The sequence below is a fragment of the Neoarius graeffei genome, chromosome 11 (assembly GCF_027579695.1).
Source record: "Neoarius graeffei isolate fNeoGra1 chromosome 11, fNeoGra1.pri, whole genome shotgun sequence".
Taxonomy (NCBI): Eukaryota; Metazoa; Chordata; class Actinopteri; order Siluriformes; family Ariidae; genus Neoarius; species Neoarius graeffei.
In genome coordinates this window covers 16,270,084-16,289,118 of record NC_083579.1, presented here as the reverse complement: position 1 = coordinate 16,289,118, position 19,035 = coordinate 16,270,084, and the positions used below count along the sequence as shown (strand labels likewise).

Below are 19,035 nucleotides of genomic sequence, written 5' to 3'. Positions count from 1 at the left end.
TTCTACCCGGCGTGAAGCACTCACAGGAACAAACACACAACAACAAGAAGAAGATGGCTGTGACTACGCGAGGAAAAACCGACTCTCTTGTCTGGACCGATGACTAGGTGGAGTTACTCCTGCGAGTGACTGAACTATAAAACCATTGTTGCTGTTCTTGTTACGAATGATGCGTGCGAGAGTGCTTCTTGTTCTAGTCATGTGGTTGTGACGTCATCGTAAACAAATCCGTTCTGCTCATCCAGACGACTTCGCAACGGCGCCGTTGCCAGATTTTTCCACTCTGGAAACCGTTCTCAAAAAATATCGTTTTGGGGCACCCAAAACGCTGGTGCCATGTGGACGCCAGGCCGAAACGCTAAAAAATTTTATCGGATTCACCTGAATCCGTTGCCGTGTGGACAGGGCCTTAATCTGGTCCTTCAGCTGCTGGAGGTTTTATATCTATATAAACTTATTCAAACATTCATGAAGCAGAGCCTTAGATCCTTTATGATTCCAGAAGATTCATGAAAAGCTGTAAATAAGTTCGACTTTATGTCCTTACCCGAGCAGAAGGCAGGTATAAATACATCAATGTGTTAATAGGACGCGATTCTGTGGTTGGAACGCTTTCTTGCTCACAGGCAAATGTGCTCGTGAGGGACAGGTTACTGACACGTACACACGAAAATTACAGCTATTAAACAATTAAATCTTCCAGAACATCATGACATTCAACAGAACAAAATAGGTGCAGGTGCAAGATGAAGCGACAACGAGCTGTTTGGCAGGTTTATCTGCACTGAGAATATTTTGTGCCAAAAAGTAGGACATGATAAAATAGCGATCAAATTCAGTTTTATCTTTCTGGAATTTTCCTTCATTGTCTCGGTCACCTGCCAATTCCCACCCACCAGCCAGCTCTCCCCATCTGTGAGGGTGAAGGGTAACACTGGCGTCCTCAGAGACGAGCCAACCCATTGTTCTAACTCCTGCTTATACAGCGTCACAGGGCAGTGGAATACATTTGGAACAAAGCGCCATCTACCTTCTTCCACAGACATGAGCTCAGAGATGCCCACAATTGGCTCGTGTCACTATGATCGACAGAAACCCAGTATGCCATCCCTCCCACCCAGAGAACAAAGCTGGTTCATTAAGATAGGAAAGGATCCAGGAAGACTGGTCACCAACTAAGAATCAGCGGAAACAGTTGCTGTAATAAAATCAGGAGGACTGTGGAGTTGAGCCAATGGAAAAATGCCAATAGAACAAGCCATAGTACCACAAATCAAACCTAATCACCATCATAAAGAACATGTAAAGAAGCGTGATGAATACCAAGAGCACGTTCTTTGATCAGATAAATTAGTTTGGCTCAGGCGGGGCCGCATGTTTGGTGTGAACCTGGCCACAGTGAATGCCCAGTCCTGCCAGAGAAGCAGGGTGGTGGGAGTGTGATGACAGGGTGAGAGCAAAAGGTGCTGAGAAGATGAGGTTTACAGATGGCACCATGAATGCACGTGGATATACCAAAATACCGGTTGACAAGACAACTCCCAATCTCCAGATGCTTGAGAGAAGAGGAACATTCCAGCATGATAATGAGGCACACTGCCAAAATCATGCAAAAGTTCCTGAACAAAAAAAAAAGGGGGAAAACCATGACCTGGCCAAGTATGCTGCCTAACTTGATTCCAATACCACGCCTTTGGGGTATTTTAAAAAGCAACACAATCAATCTAGGAAAGAGCAACTGAAAAAAAAAAATCTCTGAAGAATGGCAGAACATTTCTCCAGAAATGTGTACAGCACTGGTGTCCTCCATGAAGAGGAGGATTGAGTCGGTCATCAAAAATAAAGGTGGATATACGAAGTATTGAAAAAATAAAAAATTTGAACCTCATTAATGAAAGGTGGACTGACTTCTGCTGCATTGAATTCCTACTGTGGGGTCTGCATTTTTAATCTCATACATGTTTTATTTTACATAAGAGCAAATACCCTACTGTTCAATTTAGAAGTAATGCGGTTACTGTAAGGTGATGCAATATTGAATCGTTTGACATTTAAAAGTGACATTGCACAGGGGTGTTCTATGCAGTAAATAGACTTGCAAGCTTCCGACTTGGAAAAACCCATTCTGACTGACGTCTCAATCAAAGGAGCTTAGTTTTGAGAGCGTAAACAGTGTAATTACACCCAAATAAAACCACAACACATCCAGTGTGAATCTGAGGTGAACTCCAAAAGTGTGTGTCATGTGCTATTAATCAGACAGATTGTTCCACTGGATTATGTTAACTGGACTGACTAGAAACACAGCATGATAATACGGTAACGTTTAAATACCCAATTACAACCCCGATTCCAAAAAAGTTGGGACAAAGTACAAACTGTAAATAAAAATAGAATGCAATAATTTACAAATCTCAAAAACTGATATTGTATTCACAATAGAACATAGACAACATATCAAATGTCGAAAGTGAGACATTTTGAAATTTTATGCCAAATATTGGCTCATTTGAAATTTCATGACAGCAACACATCTCAAAAAAGTTGGGACAGGGGCAATAAGAGGCTGGAAAAGTTAAAGGTACAAAAAAGGAACAGCTGGAGGACCAAATTGCAACTCATTAGGTCAACTGGCAATAGGTCATTAACATGACTGGGTATAAAAAGAGCATCTTGGAGTGGCAGCGGCTCTCAGAAGTAAAGATGGGAAGAGGATCACCAATCCCCCTAATTCTGCGCCGACAAATAGTGGAGCAATATCAGAAAGGAGTTCGACAGTGTAAAATTGCAAAGAGTTTGAACATATCATCATCTACAGTGCATAATATCAAAAGATTCAGAGAATCTGGAAGAATCTCTGTGCGTAAGGGTCAAGGCTGGAAAACCATACTGGGTGCCCGTGATCTTCGGGCCCTTAGACGGCACTGCATCACATACAGGCATGCTTCTGTATTGGAAATCACAAAATGGGCTCAGGAATATTTCCAGAGAACATTATCTGTGAACACAATTCACCGTGCCATCCGGCGTTGCCAGCTAAAACTCTATAGTTCAAAGAAGAAGCCATATCTAAATATGATCCAGAAGTGCAATGTCTTCTCCGGGCCAAGGCTCATTTAAAATGGACTGTGGCAAAGTGGAAAACTGTTCTGTGGTCAGACAAATCAAAATTTGAAGTTCTTTATGGAAATCAGGGACGCCGTGTCATTCGGACTAAAGAGGAGAAGGACGACCCAAGTTGTTATCAGCGCTCAGTTCAGAAGCCTGCGTCTCTGATGGTATGGGGTTGCACTAGTGCGTGTGGCATGGGCAGCTTACACATCTGGAAAGACACCATCGATGCTGAAAGGTATATCCAGGTTCTAGAGCAACATATGCTCCCATCCAGACGACATCTCTTTCAGGGAAGACCTTGCATTTTCCAACATGACAATGCCAAACCACATACTGCATCAATTACAGCATCATGGCTGTGTAGAAGAAGGGTCCGGGTACTGAACTGGCCAGCCTGCAGTCCAGATCTTTCACCCATAGAAAACATTTGGCGCATCATAAAATGGAAGATACGACAAAAAAGACCTAAGACAGTTGAGCAACTAGAATCCTACATTAGACAAGAATGGGTTAACATTCCTATCCCTAAACTTGAGCAACTTGTCTCCTCAGTCCCCAGACGTTTACAGACTGTTGTAAAGAGAAAAGGGGATGTCTCACAGTGGTAAACATGGCCTTGTCCCAACTTTTTTGAGATGTGTTGTTGTCATGAAATTTAAAAATCACCTAATTTTTCTCTTTAAATGATGCATTTTCTCAGTTTAAACATTTGATATGTCATCTATGTTCTATTCTGAATAAAATATGGAATTTTGAAACTTCCACATCATTGCATTCCGTTTTTATTTGCAATTTGTCCCAACTTTTTTGGAATCGGGGTTGTACATATCTAACCCAGGTCCTCTACTAATTTCACTGAACTGAAATTGACACTCGCGTTTCTGACTTCCAGTTTTTTAAAATATATCATTCTGACCACCAAGATCTCAGTATTTTTCATCAAAACAACTAGTGTTATATTCTAAATTATTTATTTACATGAATCAGTTTAATTTGAAAAAAATAAGTAGGTAAAGCTATAAAAACTCACTTCCAAGTCTTCTGTGAATCGTAACAAAACTAGCAGATGGAAAATTTTGCTGAACACTTCATCAGAAACGGTGAGAGCGAGAGAACATCCCTATGAAAGCTATCTGATTGATATTCACGAGTAATCCAGTCGGAAACAAAACAGAAGAGAGGGAGCCTGACCGCTTTCCCGCAACTCAAAAATCACCAGCAGTTTCCCCGACATCACGCAAGCAGAGTTTTTACTCTGTTGTATCAACTTCAACCTGCTGTTAGTCCCCAAGTACTGAACAGATCTTAACAAGATAACTTTCTTTGGAAAGCAGAAATTATAAGCTTTTGAATGATAGTATTCATGATAGAAAATATTCAAGAGTTAAGCAATGACAGATTTGGAAACTTAAATTAACGTCTGCATACACAATTTTCACAGCACGGCCAGCAAGCGTCTGATATGCCTACCTTAAAATACATTTCAGTGTTCTGCCCCAAGATCCATCATCACAGAAATCTACAGTGAGGGAGTACTCCCGTACCGTGACTCACAGAGTAACCTTCCTGCTTTGGGTCTCGCATCTTCAGGGGCATCTGCCCATCAGCATGCCACGATAGGTACCTCAGAGCTAACAGTGGATATAATTTGTCCAAAGAAGAAACTGGTGGATAATGATGTGCATTTGAAGATGAACAGGTGATAGAGCAACAGGTAGTTGCCAACACTTTGCTAACCACCCATTTGAACAGCACTATCCTACCTTCAGGCATGCAAACTGGTCAGGGGTGAAAAAGGTGAGAAGGATGCACGGGGACACGGCACGCGCGCAAAAGTACATTTCGTAGTCTACGTTACAAAAAAAATTGCAACCAGTGACATCTTGAATTTAATACAGTACAAAATAACTTTCCATAAACATGTCTTAAGTTACTGTTGAGTGGCCGGTAAATTGTACCATTTATTTGTCAGTGGCCGGTAAAGTTTGATATTTTGTGAAGTTAATTTTCACCCCTGTGTACAACACAGTGGGCTATTTACAAAAAGGTATATATTACTGCCTGTGCTATCTAACAGACCTACCCCAGAGGACACACCTGGCCAATCCCTGTCTGTCAATTTTCTTAAAGACATCACCTATGTGAAATCAGGGGCGGATCTAGAAAAATATTTATGGGGTGGCAAGAGGGGGGCAGGAATTTTTGAGGGGTGGCAACGTATTACAGACATGTATATATACTGAATTTAATCACAGTTTGACAACAAATAGTATGTACACACTACAAAAGGGCACGGGCTGCCATTTACAAACTCATACAGATAAACTTAATCTCATGCCTTTATTGTTCACGAAGAACACACATTCTCAGATGAGGTCTATACTGTTTCTGGACAGTTTTATACTGTATATGCAAAAGAAGAGACACTAAAAAGCAACAATAACACTGCTTCAAGTTCAGCATGATTTAAACCATTTACACCAGTGTCACATTTTATAGTTTTTTTTCCTCACGCTTTGTAAAGGCTCACCAGTGAGCATAACATGAACTTGTCATGCCTACAACAGCTGAATGTGGCGATTTCCATGTTGCTCAGCAAAACGCTTCACAAATTTATCAAGATCTAATGCTTTTGTGCGCTTTGATTCAATGCTGAGTACAGCCAAACTTGATAGTCTCTTTTCTGTCATAGTCAACCACAAATAAGTCTTTATGAGCCTGAGAGATGAAAAACTTCGTTCACAGGATGCACTGCTCACAGGCAAGACAACCGCTATTTTACACAACCTGAACAACTCAAAAAAAACCAACAACATCATCTTGGTATGGGTCCAAAAACAGTGAACTCCATGAGAGTGGTAGGACTCTCCTGTTCCCCCTTTTTTCTGTCTAGTACTCTCCTCGTCTGATGTAACTCATGTTTAAGATCCTCAATATTTGAATCATAAGCTTCAGCCAATAGCAATGTTTTCCTTGACAGACGGTGAATCAATATTAACTTTTGTGGCCGACTTTACACAAAACTAATGTCAGACCTAGCTAACATTAGGCCAAAAAAAAAAAAAAAAAAAAAAAAAAAAGTGTGTTTCAGGTAACATGAAATACTAAAATAAGGTCGGTGGGTAGGAATTTTTTTTCTTAATTTGTTTTATTTTGTTCGAAAAAATTAACACAAGTAAACATCTTACAAAATAGCATTTTGGCACAGAATCCTTTATACCACACATCATAATAAAATAAGTGTTTTAAATCTTTAAACGAATAAAAAAAATATCGCAAGAGTTCGAGTTATGATCTGCGGAAGCGTATTGCTGCCACACTCAAAAAAAAAAAAAAATTGGCTTAGACTCAAGTAATTACGTGAAAAGATATTGTTAACAGAGTTATCACGTTTTTACAATATATTTATCATGTAATAACATATCACGTAATTTCATGATACGAAATTATCACGTTATTTCATGATATTTTCGTGTGATAATGTGAAAATACCTTATCAAGAAATAACGTGAAAAATATGGTTTAACGTCCTAGGCTAGGCTACTTCCATTAAAAGCAGACGGCCTCGCCTAGCCTACTGTAGAACTTGGGTCGAGCAAAAACACGGAGCAAAAACATGGCTGAATCCTGAATGACTCCTATTTGTATAAATAGGGGACTACATAGGCGGCAAAATGTAGTGTTTTTCCCTGCCATGGAAGTGCACTTGTATACTGAAGAGGAAGCAATTTGCATTACAGCCAGGAGGGCTGATAGAAGTGGCAAAACATTTTACTTTTTATCGTTTCTTTCACAACTTGAATGCGTTGAAACAAAAAATTATGACAAACTAACGCCACTTACACTAAAATATCGAGGGAAATTTGTAATAAAAACTTTACGGTCGGCAATTTCGACGCGGAAATTCTCGATCGGTCGGGTTACCGGAAACACACTTTTTTTTTTTTGCCTTACATGTATAGTTAGCTAAATAACCTTCTCCAACCTGATTTTTATCCTCTCAAAATCAGCATCGCAACTATGCTAGCACTGTTCATTCATTATAATTTCATTTTTTGATAGATAGTTAATCAGCTTTTACCCCTTTCCTCCCGTGTCTCCTTTCCTCGCGACTCCTGGCTCCCTCGCTTCGCGCCTCTCAATTTTCCAAAACAACCAATCTCTGGCGTTATCTCGTGCTGCATTCGCCACAGTCGGACATTGGAAATTCGCGCACGTAAATGTCAAATTGGCCGTAATTTTTCTTTGAATTCGTCGCTGCCAACTGGGGTAGCAGCAGGGGTGGCAAGGCTTTCTTTTAGAGTGGCATATGCCACCCCGGTAGATCCGCCCATGGTTATTCACCCCCGAGCGCGCTGGAAACTGTTCCATTGGTATTCAGATTCAGTCGCGAGATGAGGTTGCCAGATCTCTCTATAAAAAGGTGACTTTGCGGTCTGAATCTGTGGAATATTCGTAAGCGAGGACTGGCAACCAGCAGTGGGTTGTGCACCAGCTGATCAGAACTCCAATGGAAAAGAAGCGTGTTAGTAACTGTTTATCTTGATTGGCTGTAACCTTGTAAGTGAAATGTTTTGCAACAATAGCGTTGTAGCCTGCCTACCCCCCCCCCCCAAAAAAAAACCAAAAACTCTTCGGATCTACACGATTCACACAAGTGACCTATTTTGGGACCAAAACGGCGAATTTCGCCGAAAGGTGAGGAGTTTGCATGTGTGAACAGGGCAAATAACACGAGAGAAGGTTAACACTAGCTAGTTTATCGCTCAGCAAGCAGCCCCGCTATCAACAGAGCAATGAACATAGCGTGTCCCTTACTTCTCTGGATGGAGTCTTGCCAAATGACAATTGAAGTTCGAGGTCGTCCCTGTCGTCTCCTCGATAGTTCTTCTACATATGGAACACACAGCAGTGCGTTTTTTCCCACTGCACGAGAAGTCTGTATAAGCAAAGCGGACAATCCTAGAGGCGTTCTCTCCAGGCATTTTAGCGCCATTAACGTTAGTTTGTTCCTCAACATGATGTATGAACAGGTGACTGTGCATTCTCTTGCACGAAATTAGTATAAAAGTTCATGTAGATATACAGTGCCTTGCAAAAGTATTCATACCCCTTGAACTTTTTCACATTTTTCCACCTTACAACCACGAACTTAAAAGTTTTTTATTGAGATTTTATGTGATCGACCAACACAGAGTAGCACAGAATTGTGAAGTGAAATGAAAATGATAAATGGTCTTCAAAATTTTAAACAAAAATCTGAAAAAATGTGCATTAGTATTCAGCCCCCCTGCATCAATACTTTGTAGAGCCACCTTTTGCTGCAATTACAGCTGCAAGTCTTTTGTGGTACGGTATGTCTCTACCAGCTTTGCACATCTAGACACTGAAATTTTTGTCCATTCTTCTTTGCAAAATAGCTCAAGCTCAGCCAGATTGGATGGAGAGCGTCTGTGAACAGCAATTTTCAAGTCTTGCCACAGATGCTCAATGGGATTTAGGTCTGGACTTTGACTGGGCCATTCTAACACATGAATTTTCTTTGATCTAAACCATTCCATTGTAGCTCTGGCTGTATGTTTAGGGTCATTGTCTTGCTGGAAGGTGAATCTCCTTCCCAGCCTCAAGTCTTTTGCAGCCTCCAACAGGTTTTCTTCCAGGATTGCCCTGTATTTAGCTCCATCCATCTTCCCATCAACTCTGACCAGCTTCCCTGTCCCTGCTGAAGAAAAGCATCCCATAGCATGATGCTGCCACCACCATGTTTCACAGTGGGGATGGTGTGTGCAGGGTGATGAGCAGTGTTAGTTTTCCGCCACACACAGCGCTTTGCATTTAGGCCAAAAAGTTCAACTTTGGTCTCATCTGACCAAAGCACCTTCTTCCACATGTTTGGTGTGTCCCCTACATGGCTTCTTATGCCTGTCTTTCAACAATGGCTTTCTTCTTGCCACTCTTCCAAAAAGGCCAGATTTGTGGAGTGTACGACTTACAGTTGTCCTGTGCACAGATTCTCCCACCTGAGCTGTGGATTTCTGCAGCTCCTCCAGAGTGATCATGGGCCTCTTGGCTGCTTCTCTGACCAGTGCTCTCCTTGCTCGCTCTGTCAGTTTAGGTGGACGGCCATGTCTTGGTAGGTTTGCAGTTGTGCCATACTTTTTCCATTTTTGAATGATGGAGTGAACAGTGCTTCTTGAGATGTTCAGAGCTTGGGATATTTTTTTATAACCTAACCCTGCTTTAAACTTCTCCAGAACTTTATCCCTGACCTGTCTGGTGAGTTCTTTGGTCTTCATGATGCTGTTTGTTCTTCAGTGTTCTCTAACAAACCACTGAGGCCTTCACAGAACAAGTGGATTTATGCTGAGAGTAAATTACACACAGTAGGACTCTATTAACTAATTAGATGACTTCTGAAGGCAATTGATTGCACTGGATTGTATTTAGAGGTATCAGAGTACAGGGGGATGAATACTAATGCACACCACATTTTTCAGATTTTTATTTGTTTAAAATTTTGAAGACCATTTATCATTTTCGTTTCACTTCACAATTATGTGCTACTCTGTGTTGGTCTATCACATAAAATCTCAATAAAAAACTTAAGTTTGTGGTTGTAAGGTGGAAAAATGTGAAAAAGTTCAAGGGGTATGAATACTTTTGCAAGGCACTGTAAATATCTTTTGCCAAATTATTATGGCATGTTACAAAAAAATTAAGCAAAAATCAGCGTCCTCGTCTCCAATTTACGAGTCCGAATGCTGTTAATGCACGAGTCCGAGTCAACAGTGCTCAAGTCCAAGTTAGTTACGAGTGGGACTCGAGTACTACAAGCCTACCATGTAGATTACAGATGTCCAAATTAAAGTGCATATCCTGGACCAATTTCAGGTTTTTTTTATATGAAAGTATGTCCCTTTACACACTCATCCAGAAGGGTAATTTTGCACAAGGCCATCTGTCTACAGCAGAAAAAATAAAATAAAACGCATCTGGAAAAATCCCAAGGGAGTCTGGAGCCAGATTCGTGACGTCACCTGCGGAAGCGCCAGCAGGCTGAGGGAGCTTGCACGGTTTCAGTGCACAGCCTGTGTAGACCAAGTTTAGCAGCTAGCGATTTTGCATTGAAATATGGAATTGTCACCTGAGCACAATGTTACTTCACCTTTGGATGAAAAATATAATGAGATGTCAGAATTATTTCTTACCCTGGCAACAGTCAACTTGTGAATTGCCGAGTTTCTTGGTCTTTTTCTCGGCTCTGCTTGGTCCTCGGCTTCGAGGGCCTCAGTGGATGCGGCACTTCGCCTTCTGTCAGGGGAGACGAACACAGCTGGCTCCTTTGGTGACGCTGACACAGATGGAGACGGTGTGGCTTTGGGCATTCTGACAGATGGAACTGCGTCTTTTTTCAGATCAAGTTGCCTCGCGAAGCCCGTTTCCCACTGCAAATAGTTCTCAAAGTCGTCGGGCCTTCTGAAGTGAGCATGGCATATGATGCTGTAGTCTGTAGCATGTAGCCAATTTTTCTGGGTGCCTCGCACGAAGCGCTCCCATTTCCCTCTCATCGTCCGGTCTTTTGGGAAACAATGAGTACTAATCCCATCAAGATTGGTGTTGCTACACCCTGCTACGATACAACTGTTAACCATTTTAATAATTACGTGATAACGTTGAAGAAATTTGCAGAAAACCACCAGGTCGTTTTCTCATAAACAAACCAGCGCTGATGTAGGATTCAGAAGGAGGCGTCCCGCACGCGACGTCATGAAAATCAATGTTTGCCGGGAAATCCAAATGCCAAGTTTTTTCAGAGGCGGACCAATTCGCCTCAAATGGCTTGATTTCAACTGAATTTTTCTGGTATTGGGCAAGGTAAAAAAATTGCACAAAATGCAAAATGTGACAGATATTTGACCAAAGTTTAATATAAAATAGGAGATTTACCCGTGATATGCACTTTAAAACGTCAAGAGAAATGTGGAGTCCACATGGCTAGTACTGAAGACAAGAAAGCCAACATAAATCGGGAACTACGCTATACGGCCGAAAGGGTTTTTTTGGACGCCAAAAAGTCAGAAGCTCACAATTGTATCGAACATCTCTGTACGCTGTAACATTACGGTTTCCCTTCACTGGAACTAACAGGTCCAAACCCGTTCCAGCAGGAACATGATGATGCTCCTGTACACAAAGCGAGCTCCATGAAGACATGGTGTGAGAAGGCTGGAGTGAAGAACTCGAGTGTCCTACACAGAGCCCTGACTGAACACCTTCGGGATGAACTGGAGCCTCAACATCGGTGTCTGATCTCACTAATGTTCTTGTAGCCGAATGAACACAAATCCACACAGCCACGCCCCAAAATCTTGTAGCCAGCCTTCCCAGGAGAGAAGAGAAGACTGGAGCTCATTATAACAGTAAGGGAGAATAAATCTGGAACGAGATGTTCAACAAGGACATACGGGTGTGATGGTCAAGGGTGCACATACTTTTAGTCACATGGTCGATACAGTATATGCTGAAGTCTTGGTGGACTTTCAGAAAATCGGGTTAAGCCGTTACTGTTTACAGGAGGGAGAGAAAGGCATAAAACCTTAGAAAATAGAAACCAAACTTCATAAAACTGGATTTAAAAGTGGCTTTGGTTTAAAAATAAATCAAACCAAAGGAACACACTCCAGGCTTTAGTGCGCCACCTACCTGCAAGAGAATAAATAGCACAAGCGCTCACCATTAATTTCAACCTCTTCAACAGAACAATTAGGACAGGTATGCTTTTCATGTTTTTATGAACGGCAGAAAAAATATATATAGTTCGGGTGATGTTTTGTTAAATTGTTATTCGTCACATAAACTAAGGTCCGTGTTGTGTCAGGTCAGGTTGTTAATTCGGATGTTTCGACACATCGGGCTCAAACGCTGAAATAGTGGAGTCTTCGATTAGACAGCTAGTATTTATATGAATACACTTTTCATTAAATACAAATAAACTCACACACACGGTTAAAAAAAAAATCCAAAATCTAATGATCTAATTATAGAAAAATGTAAAGTCACGTGACTCAAGAGTTCTGTGCAGGTTACTTTATGCTGTTAAGATGTGTCCAATTTACCGGTAATGGGTCATTCCGTGCCAACTCACCTAAATTTCAGGAACTCCCCCACATCACCGTCTCAGATTTTACTCAAAAAATTCTCTAATCAAGAATCATATGTTTGTACCACACATGCAAAATATTAGCCCCCAATTATGTTGTAGTTTTGGAACTACAGGCCTTTGAAATATTGATGTCAAAACACCACATGTCGAAATTGGCTCTTTCCCCAACTTCAGAGACCCATAACTTTTTATTGCAGCTATCTAGAAAGTTGTGTGTGCAGATTCTTACTGAATGATACCCACTCTTTTCAAATCTGTTGCCAGAAAGCCTCTGAAGGACATACTTTTTGCATAATAGGAAGCCAAAAATGGCATTTTGGCCAAAATCGCTTAAAATTCATTAAAACTCAAAGGGGCCTAGTAGAAATATGAAACTAGTTAGATTTTTTTCCTCATTACATAGTAATTGTAGGGTTGTTATCTGTTCACAGAAACATATTTTGCGATGAAAATTATATTCCTGAATTTTTAAAAAATTTTTTAACATCTTACGTCCTTTCCGAGGGGGCTAAAATAGGGCATTTTTGCCATCTTATTTGTTAATGTGGCTAGGGGTTTAGGATCTTCTAGTTTTTTGTGAAGATGCTCTCATATAAGATGTAACTACTCCCTGATTTTTTTTAACAAATGCCCCTTGCTTCATATTTTAATAATTTTTTTTGTACATGGACAGTTTCATCATTTTTCACTTTTTTCCACATTCAGAACTCTGTAACTCTACATTGGAAAATTCCTACTAGCAGCTATTTCAGATTTACATACACTGACACACAAATTTTCATATTTTAGTAGTTGTATGCCCAAGAAATTCATATTTTTCTTTCTATTGGGACCTAAAAACAGCTATTTGGCCAAAAATGACAAAAATGTTGACTTGATATTTTTCAAGTTCTGGAGGGAATGGGCTATTTTCCTCATAAATTAAAGATGTGGTAACTTTTTCTATCCTGGAACAAGATCTCATCACAGCTTCTGCCCAATTGCACCCACTCAGCTGGAGATGAGAAGGGTTTCTTCTGATGTGGTACCATCATCGGTAGTGGACATAGGACCTGAAACCACACCAGTTTTACAGTCCCAGTTACAGGCCCCAAGCCAAATGTCCCAATCTGCACCAAATATGTACCAGCCAGGCAAATATATTGCCTGTGTTTATGACAGAAAATGGTACATTGGAAATATTGTCACCAGAAATGAAGAAGAAAATGATGTGTATGTCAATTTCATGAGACAAGGACGAGGCAACACATTCTCATGGCCACCACAAAGCAGGAAAGATGAATGTTGGGTGCCTTTGCTTCATGTCCTTTGTGTGGTAGAGGCCCCAAACATAAAAAGTGGGGGACGCCATTACCAACTAACAGAGGATGACTTCAAACTTGTGAAAGACTTAAGTTTTAACTTATGTACTACTAGATGACAGTTTATGAGTGTCTTAGCACATCACATGAAACTGTACTGCCTGTGAATGAATTACCCATTATCACGGATGCCCATATTTGACTTTAAATTATGTACAAATCTTGTGATGTTTTTCAACATCATGATCATGGATCATTGAATGTGTTAATATGTAAATAAAACCTCATTGCTAAATGTTTTGTGCTTACACAACCTTGAAGTATATAAAAAATACTACTCCAGAATTTTGTTGTTATTTTTCTATATTTTCCAAGGATATTCAACAAAAATTGCAATTATACCTAAAATTTTCTAATTGCAAAAAATAATATACAATACAGAAAAAGTTGTTCAGGAAATGTGTATGCCTAGATTAGGTTCTTATAAGCCTTAATTTGTGTGCAAAACACCCCTTTATTATTCCCTTGTTTATTAAAAGCTGCCCAGCGTTTTTGTCATTTTTGGCCAAATAGCTGTTTTTAGGTCCCAATAGAAAGAAAAATATGAATTTCTTGGGCATACAACTACTAAAATATGAAAATTTGTGTGTCAGTGTATGTAAATCTGAAATAGCTGCTAGTAGGAATCTTCCAATTTAGAGTTACAGAGTTCTGAATGTGGAAAAAAGTGAAAAATGATGAAACTGTCCATGTACAAAAAAAATTATTAAAATATGAAGCAAGGGGCGTTTGTTAAAAAAAATCAGGGAGTAGTTACATCTTATATGAGAGCATCTTCACAAAAAATTAGAAGATCCTAAACCCCTAGCCACATGACCAAATAAGATGGCGAAAATGCCCTATTTTAGCCCCCTCGGAAAGGACGTAAGATGTTAAAATTTTTTTTGTAAATTCAGGAATTGAAATTTCATGGCAAAATATGTTTCTGTGAACAGATAACAACCCTACAAATACTATGTAGTGAGGAAAAAAATCTAACTAGCTTCATATTTCTACTATGCCCCCTAGAGTTTTAATGAATTTTATGTGATTTTGGCCAAAACGTCATTTTTGGCTTCCCATTATGCAAAACGTATGTCCTTCAGAGGCTTTCTGACAACAGATTTGAAAAGAGTGGGTATCATTCAGTAAGAATCTGCAAACACAACTGTCTAGATAGCTGCAATAAAAAGTTATGGGTTCTCTGAAGTTGGGGAAAGAGCCATTTCGTCATGTGGTATTTTGACATCAAAATTTCAAAGGCCAGTAGTTCCAAAACTACAATGAATTGGGAGCTAATATTTTGCATGTGTGGTACAAATATATGATTCTTGATTATAGAATTTTTTGAGCAAAATCTGAGACGGTGATGTGGGGACCCTTAGGTGAGTTGGCACGGAATGACCCTAATGCGAGTATCATGGACTATGCATGCAGAATTATTGGCACCCTTGCGAAAAACAGGAGAGCTTTCTAACCTTTAGATTTCTGAAGAATATCAATTCTAAGGAAATTAAGCCCCTTTCAAAATCATGTGTCGCAATTATTGTCAATTCATATAAACAAAATCTAAGTGTTTAAACGACTTCCCGTTTCACTCGGATGTGAATATGAGGTGAAAGAGTGGCCAGATTTCTTTCATTGTTCATCAGCATGACGAATGTTCCATGCTGTGGGGTTGATTTTCCTCCAAAGGCCTTGAGAACCATGCTATTCTGCAGGATGTGGTATCTGGTCTCCATAGTGATCTCATTACGCGTTACTGTACACGATTCAGTGCTGTCACTGGGGTGCCAACAATTGTGCTTGATTATTTTATTAGAACAAATTTACATTCAGGCTCGATTTACATATTTCACCAACGTGATTTTCAGCAGATTGTGTTTCAGAGCTTTACAAAATCACAAGCATCCGATCACGTGGCAGTTACACAAACGTGACTTCAGTAAATCTGACTGTGGCCTGGGCTTTTCGGGGCACATGGGCTGGTGGGAGGATTTCAGAACCTGCTGATCTCCTGGGATTCGAGAGTTGATACAGAATGGTGTGGGAGAACTAAGAGGAGAACGACCAGACTGGTGCAAGCTGATAGGATGTCTAGAGTAACTCCCAGTGACCAGCATGATGAGCAGAAAAGCATCTCGGAACCTTTTGAACCTTCAATCGGATGGACAACAAGAGCAAAAGACCATGTGAGGTTCCACTTCCTGTCAGCCAAGAAGAGGAATCTGAGGCTACAGTGGGCACAGGATCACCCAGACTGACCCGAACCCAGATAAGGATGAACCAGGTGATGTTTTTCACTGCTGCTGATTGGATAATGCCATGAATAAGCAACGTCACAGGTTGCCTGTTAAAGGGGACGACGGTGAGTGTAGAAGACAAACTCTTCAGGTATACAGTGGCATGCAAAAATTTGTGCACCCTTACTGAAAATGTCTGTTACTGTGAATAGTTAAGCGAGCAGAAGATGAACTGATCACCAAAAGGCATAAAGGTAAAGACGACATTTCTTTTCAGCGTTTTCTGCAAGATTTGCGTATTTTTTTTGTTTGTTTTGTACAATTGGAGAGTGAAAAAAGAAAAGGAACACCATGCAAAAGTTTGGGCACCCCAATGCATTTGAGTTCTCAGGTAACTTTTACCAAGGTTCCAGACCTTAATTAGCTTATTGAGCTGTGGCTTGTTCAAATTCTTCATTAGGAAAGGTCAGATGATGCAGATTTCAAAGCTGTATAAATTCTCTGACTCCTCAAACTTGTCCTTAAAATCAACAGCCACGGGCTCCTCCAAGCAACTCCCTCGCATTCTGAATAATAAAATAATTGATGCTCACAAAGCAGGAGAAGGCTACAAGAACGTAGCAAAGTGTTTTCAGGCAGCCATTTCCTCAGATTGTAATGTTATTAAGAAATGGCAGTTAATGGAAACAGTGGAGATCAAGGTGAGGTCTGGAAGATGAAGAAAACTTTCTGAAAGAGCTGCTCGTTGGATTGCTAGAAAGGCAAATAAAAACCCCTGTTTGACTGCAAAAGACCTTCAGAAAGATTTAGCAGACCCTGGAGTGGTGGTGCATGGTTCTACTATGCAGCGACACCTGAACAAATATGACCTTCATGGAAGAGTCATCAGAAGAAAAACGTTCCTGCGTCCTAGCCACAAAATTCAGCGTCTGAAGTTTGCAAATGAACATCTAAATAAGCTTGATGCGTTTTGGAAACAAGTCCTGTGGACTGATGAAATCAAAATAGAACTTTTTGGCCACAATGTGCAAAGGTATGTTTGGAGAAAGAAAGGGTGCCAAATTCCAGGAAAAGAACACCTCTCCAACTCTGAAGCATGGGTGTGGATCGATCATGCTTTGGGGTTGTGTTGCAGCCAGTGGCACAGGGCACATTTCATTGGTCGAGGGAAGCATGGATTCAAATAAATACCAGCAAACTCTGGAAGCAAACATCACACCATCTGTAAAAAAGTTGAAGTTAAAAAGAGGATGGGTCCTACAATAAGACGATGATCCAAAACACACCTCAAAATCTACAATGGAATCCCTCAAGAGGCACAAGCTGCCCTGGCCCTCTCAGTCCCCGACCTAAACACCATTGAAAATCTGTGGATAGATCTCAGAAGAGCAGTGCATGCAAGACAGCCCAAGAAACTTGTAGAACCGGAAGCCTTTTGCAAGGACGAATGTGTGAAAATGCCCCAGGTAAGAACTGAAAGATTATTAGCTGCCTACAAAAAGTGTTTCCAAGCTGTGATACTTGCCAAAGGGGGTGTTACTGGGTACTAACCATACAGGGTGCCCAAACTTTTGCTTCGGGCCCTTTTCCTTTTTTGTCATTTTGGAAACGTAAAAGAAGAAAATAAAAAATTGTTTTTGCTTAAAATATTAAGGGAATGAGTCATCTTTAACTTTATGCCTTTTGGAGATCATTTCATCTTCAACTTGCTTAACTGTTCACAGTAACAGCGATTTTGACCAGGGGTGCCCAAACTTTTGCATACCACTGTACTCTGAGCGATACCGGAGCAGCCACACCTGAAGCAGCCTTTAACTTTTGACTGCTTCAGGGTCATGGTTATTTAACAACCCCACGGAGATCACCTGCTTCCTACCTGTAAATAGCGAGACTGGTATCCAGTGAGTGACTCTCCTAAAGGGACAACGATCTTGTCCACACTGCGCTGATGAGAGTGGGCCTGAACGTCTGGACTCTCCTCTGAGCGCAGCTCGATGTGCGAGATCAGCAGGTTGGAGATGACTTGCTGTACTGCCTACACAAACACACACACACACAGGCATCAGGTTTCCATAAAACACATAATAACCAGAACAGCATGAATCCTGACTCTGGAATGTTCTCGCTCAGATGGCACTTCTGGCTGCAAGCTGCATATAAATTTACACAAGCACTTCCAAGATGGCTTCTCAACGTGAACAGATCTTAAAAAGGCGCGTAATCATTAACATGGTGACGCTTTCTGTAAAGAGAGGTTTTATTTATTTAGTTACGGAATTGTTCTCCGGTGTCAGAACTTTCTAACAGCTAGAACTAAAGCTTCAAGTTTTCTGACACGGGAACGAACTCAGGACAGAAATATGAAAAAAAAAAAAAAGATTAAAGAATAAACAACCTACGCTGCCTTTAAATGAACAACATGATTGTGTTATAAGAGGAAAGGAACCCTAGAGGGCATACTGTTACTGGAAAATAATCAACTACTGAATACTCTGCATCACAGCACCAGGTTGTTGATTATTTTCCTATAACAGTATGCTATGTTATGATTAAAATAGTGTATAAAGACACTGGGGACATGTATCTAATTCACGTTAGACACGTGACCAACCTCAGTGTGAGGCGTCCTCTTTATCCAGGTTAATGAACATTTTGTATTCAGCTTCATGAGGGTCTTGTGACTTTGCGTGAACCCTTTGTCAGCTTAGTGAGTAACTGCTCCAAGGCAAACAAACCTTCATGTCTGCTCCAGGCGTAGCGCTGAGAGCCAGGACACGGAACTGCTTCGTCTGGTTCCATAATTCCCGCACCACCTGAAGGACATGCACATAGCACAGGGTTCAGACACATCAAGTCGTTTTTAAGTCTACTTTACTGACGAACACTTCTTATCCACCGTACACGCAGGACAGAAGTACCTGACAATACGCATGATTCCCCGATGCCTTGTGAGCTTCATCAATAACCACACACTTGATCTGAGGAGCAGGACACGTGTTTCGAGACAAATCATTCACCATGACCTGTGGCGTGAGGAAGAAAACCTGCCTGGATTGCCACAGCTCCTTCCTCTGTAGAGCTGGAGTGCTTCCTAAAAGACAAGACATGACAAAAACTCGAGGCTCAGTTTACTGGCTGTTTTCGCAGACAGTATGAGAGACAGCGCAGCGGTGGA

The 19,035-nt window shown here is 40.8% G+C and overlaps 1 protein-coding gene across 2 annotated transcripts in view; it reads right to left on the bottom strand.

Moving 5' to 3' along the window:
- The window catches only part of fancm (FA complementation group M), a 94,199-nt gene that overhangs the window by 73,969 nt on the left and 1,195 nt on the right, over positions 1 to 19,035 (bottom strand). For both annotated transcript variants that reach the window (XM_060933512.1, XM_060933511.1), the window contains 3 exons: positions 18,779 to 18,951; positions 18,596 to 18,673; positions 17,737 to 17,895 (listed from right to left, as the gene is read on the bottom strand). In XM_060933512.1, the coding sequence (XP_060789495.1) occupies positions 17,737 to 17,895; positions 18,596 to 18,673; positions 18,779 to 18,951 (410 nt within the window). The remainder of the gene's footprint in view (positions 1 to 17,736; positions 17,896 to 18,595; positions 18,674 to 18,778; positions 18,952 to 19,035) is intronic.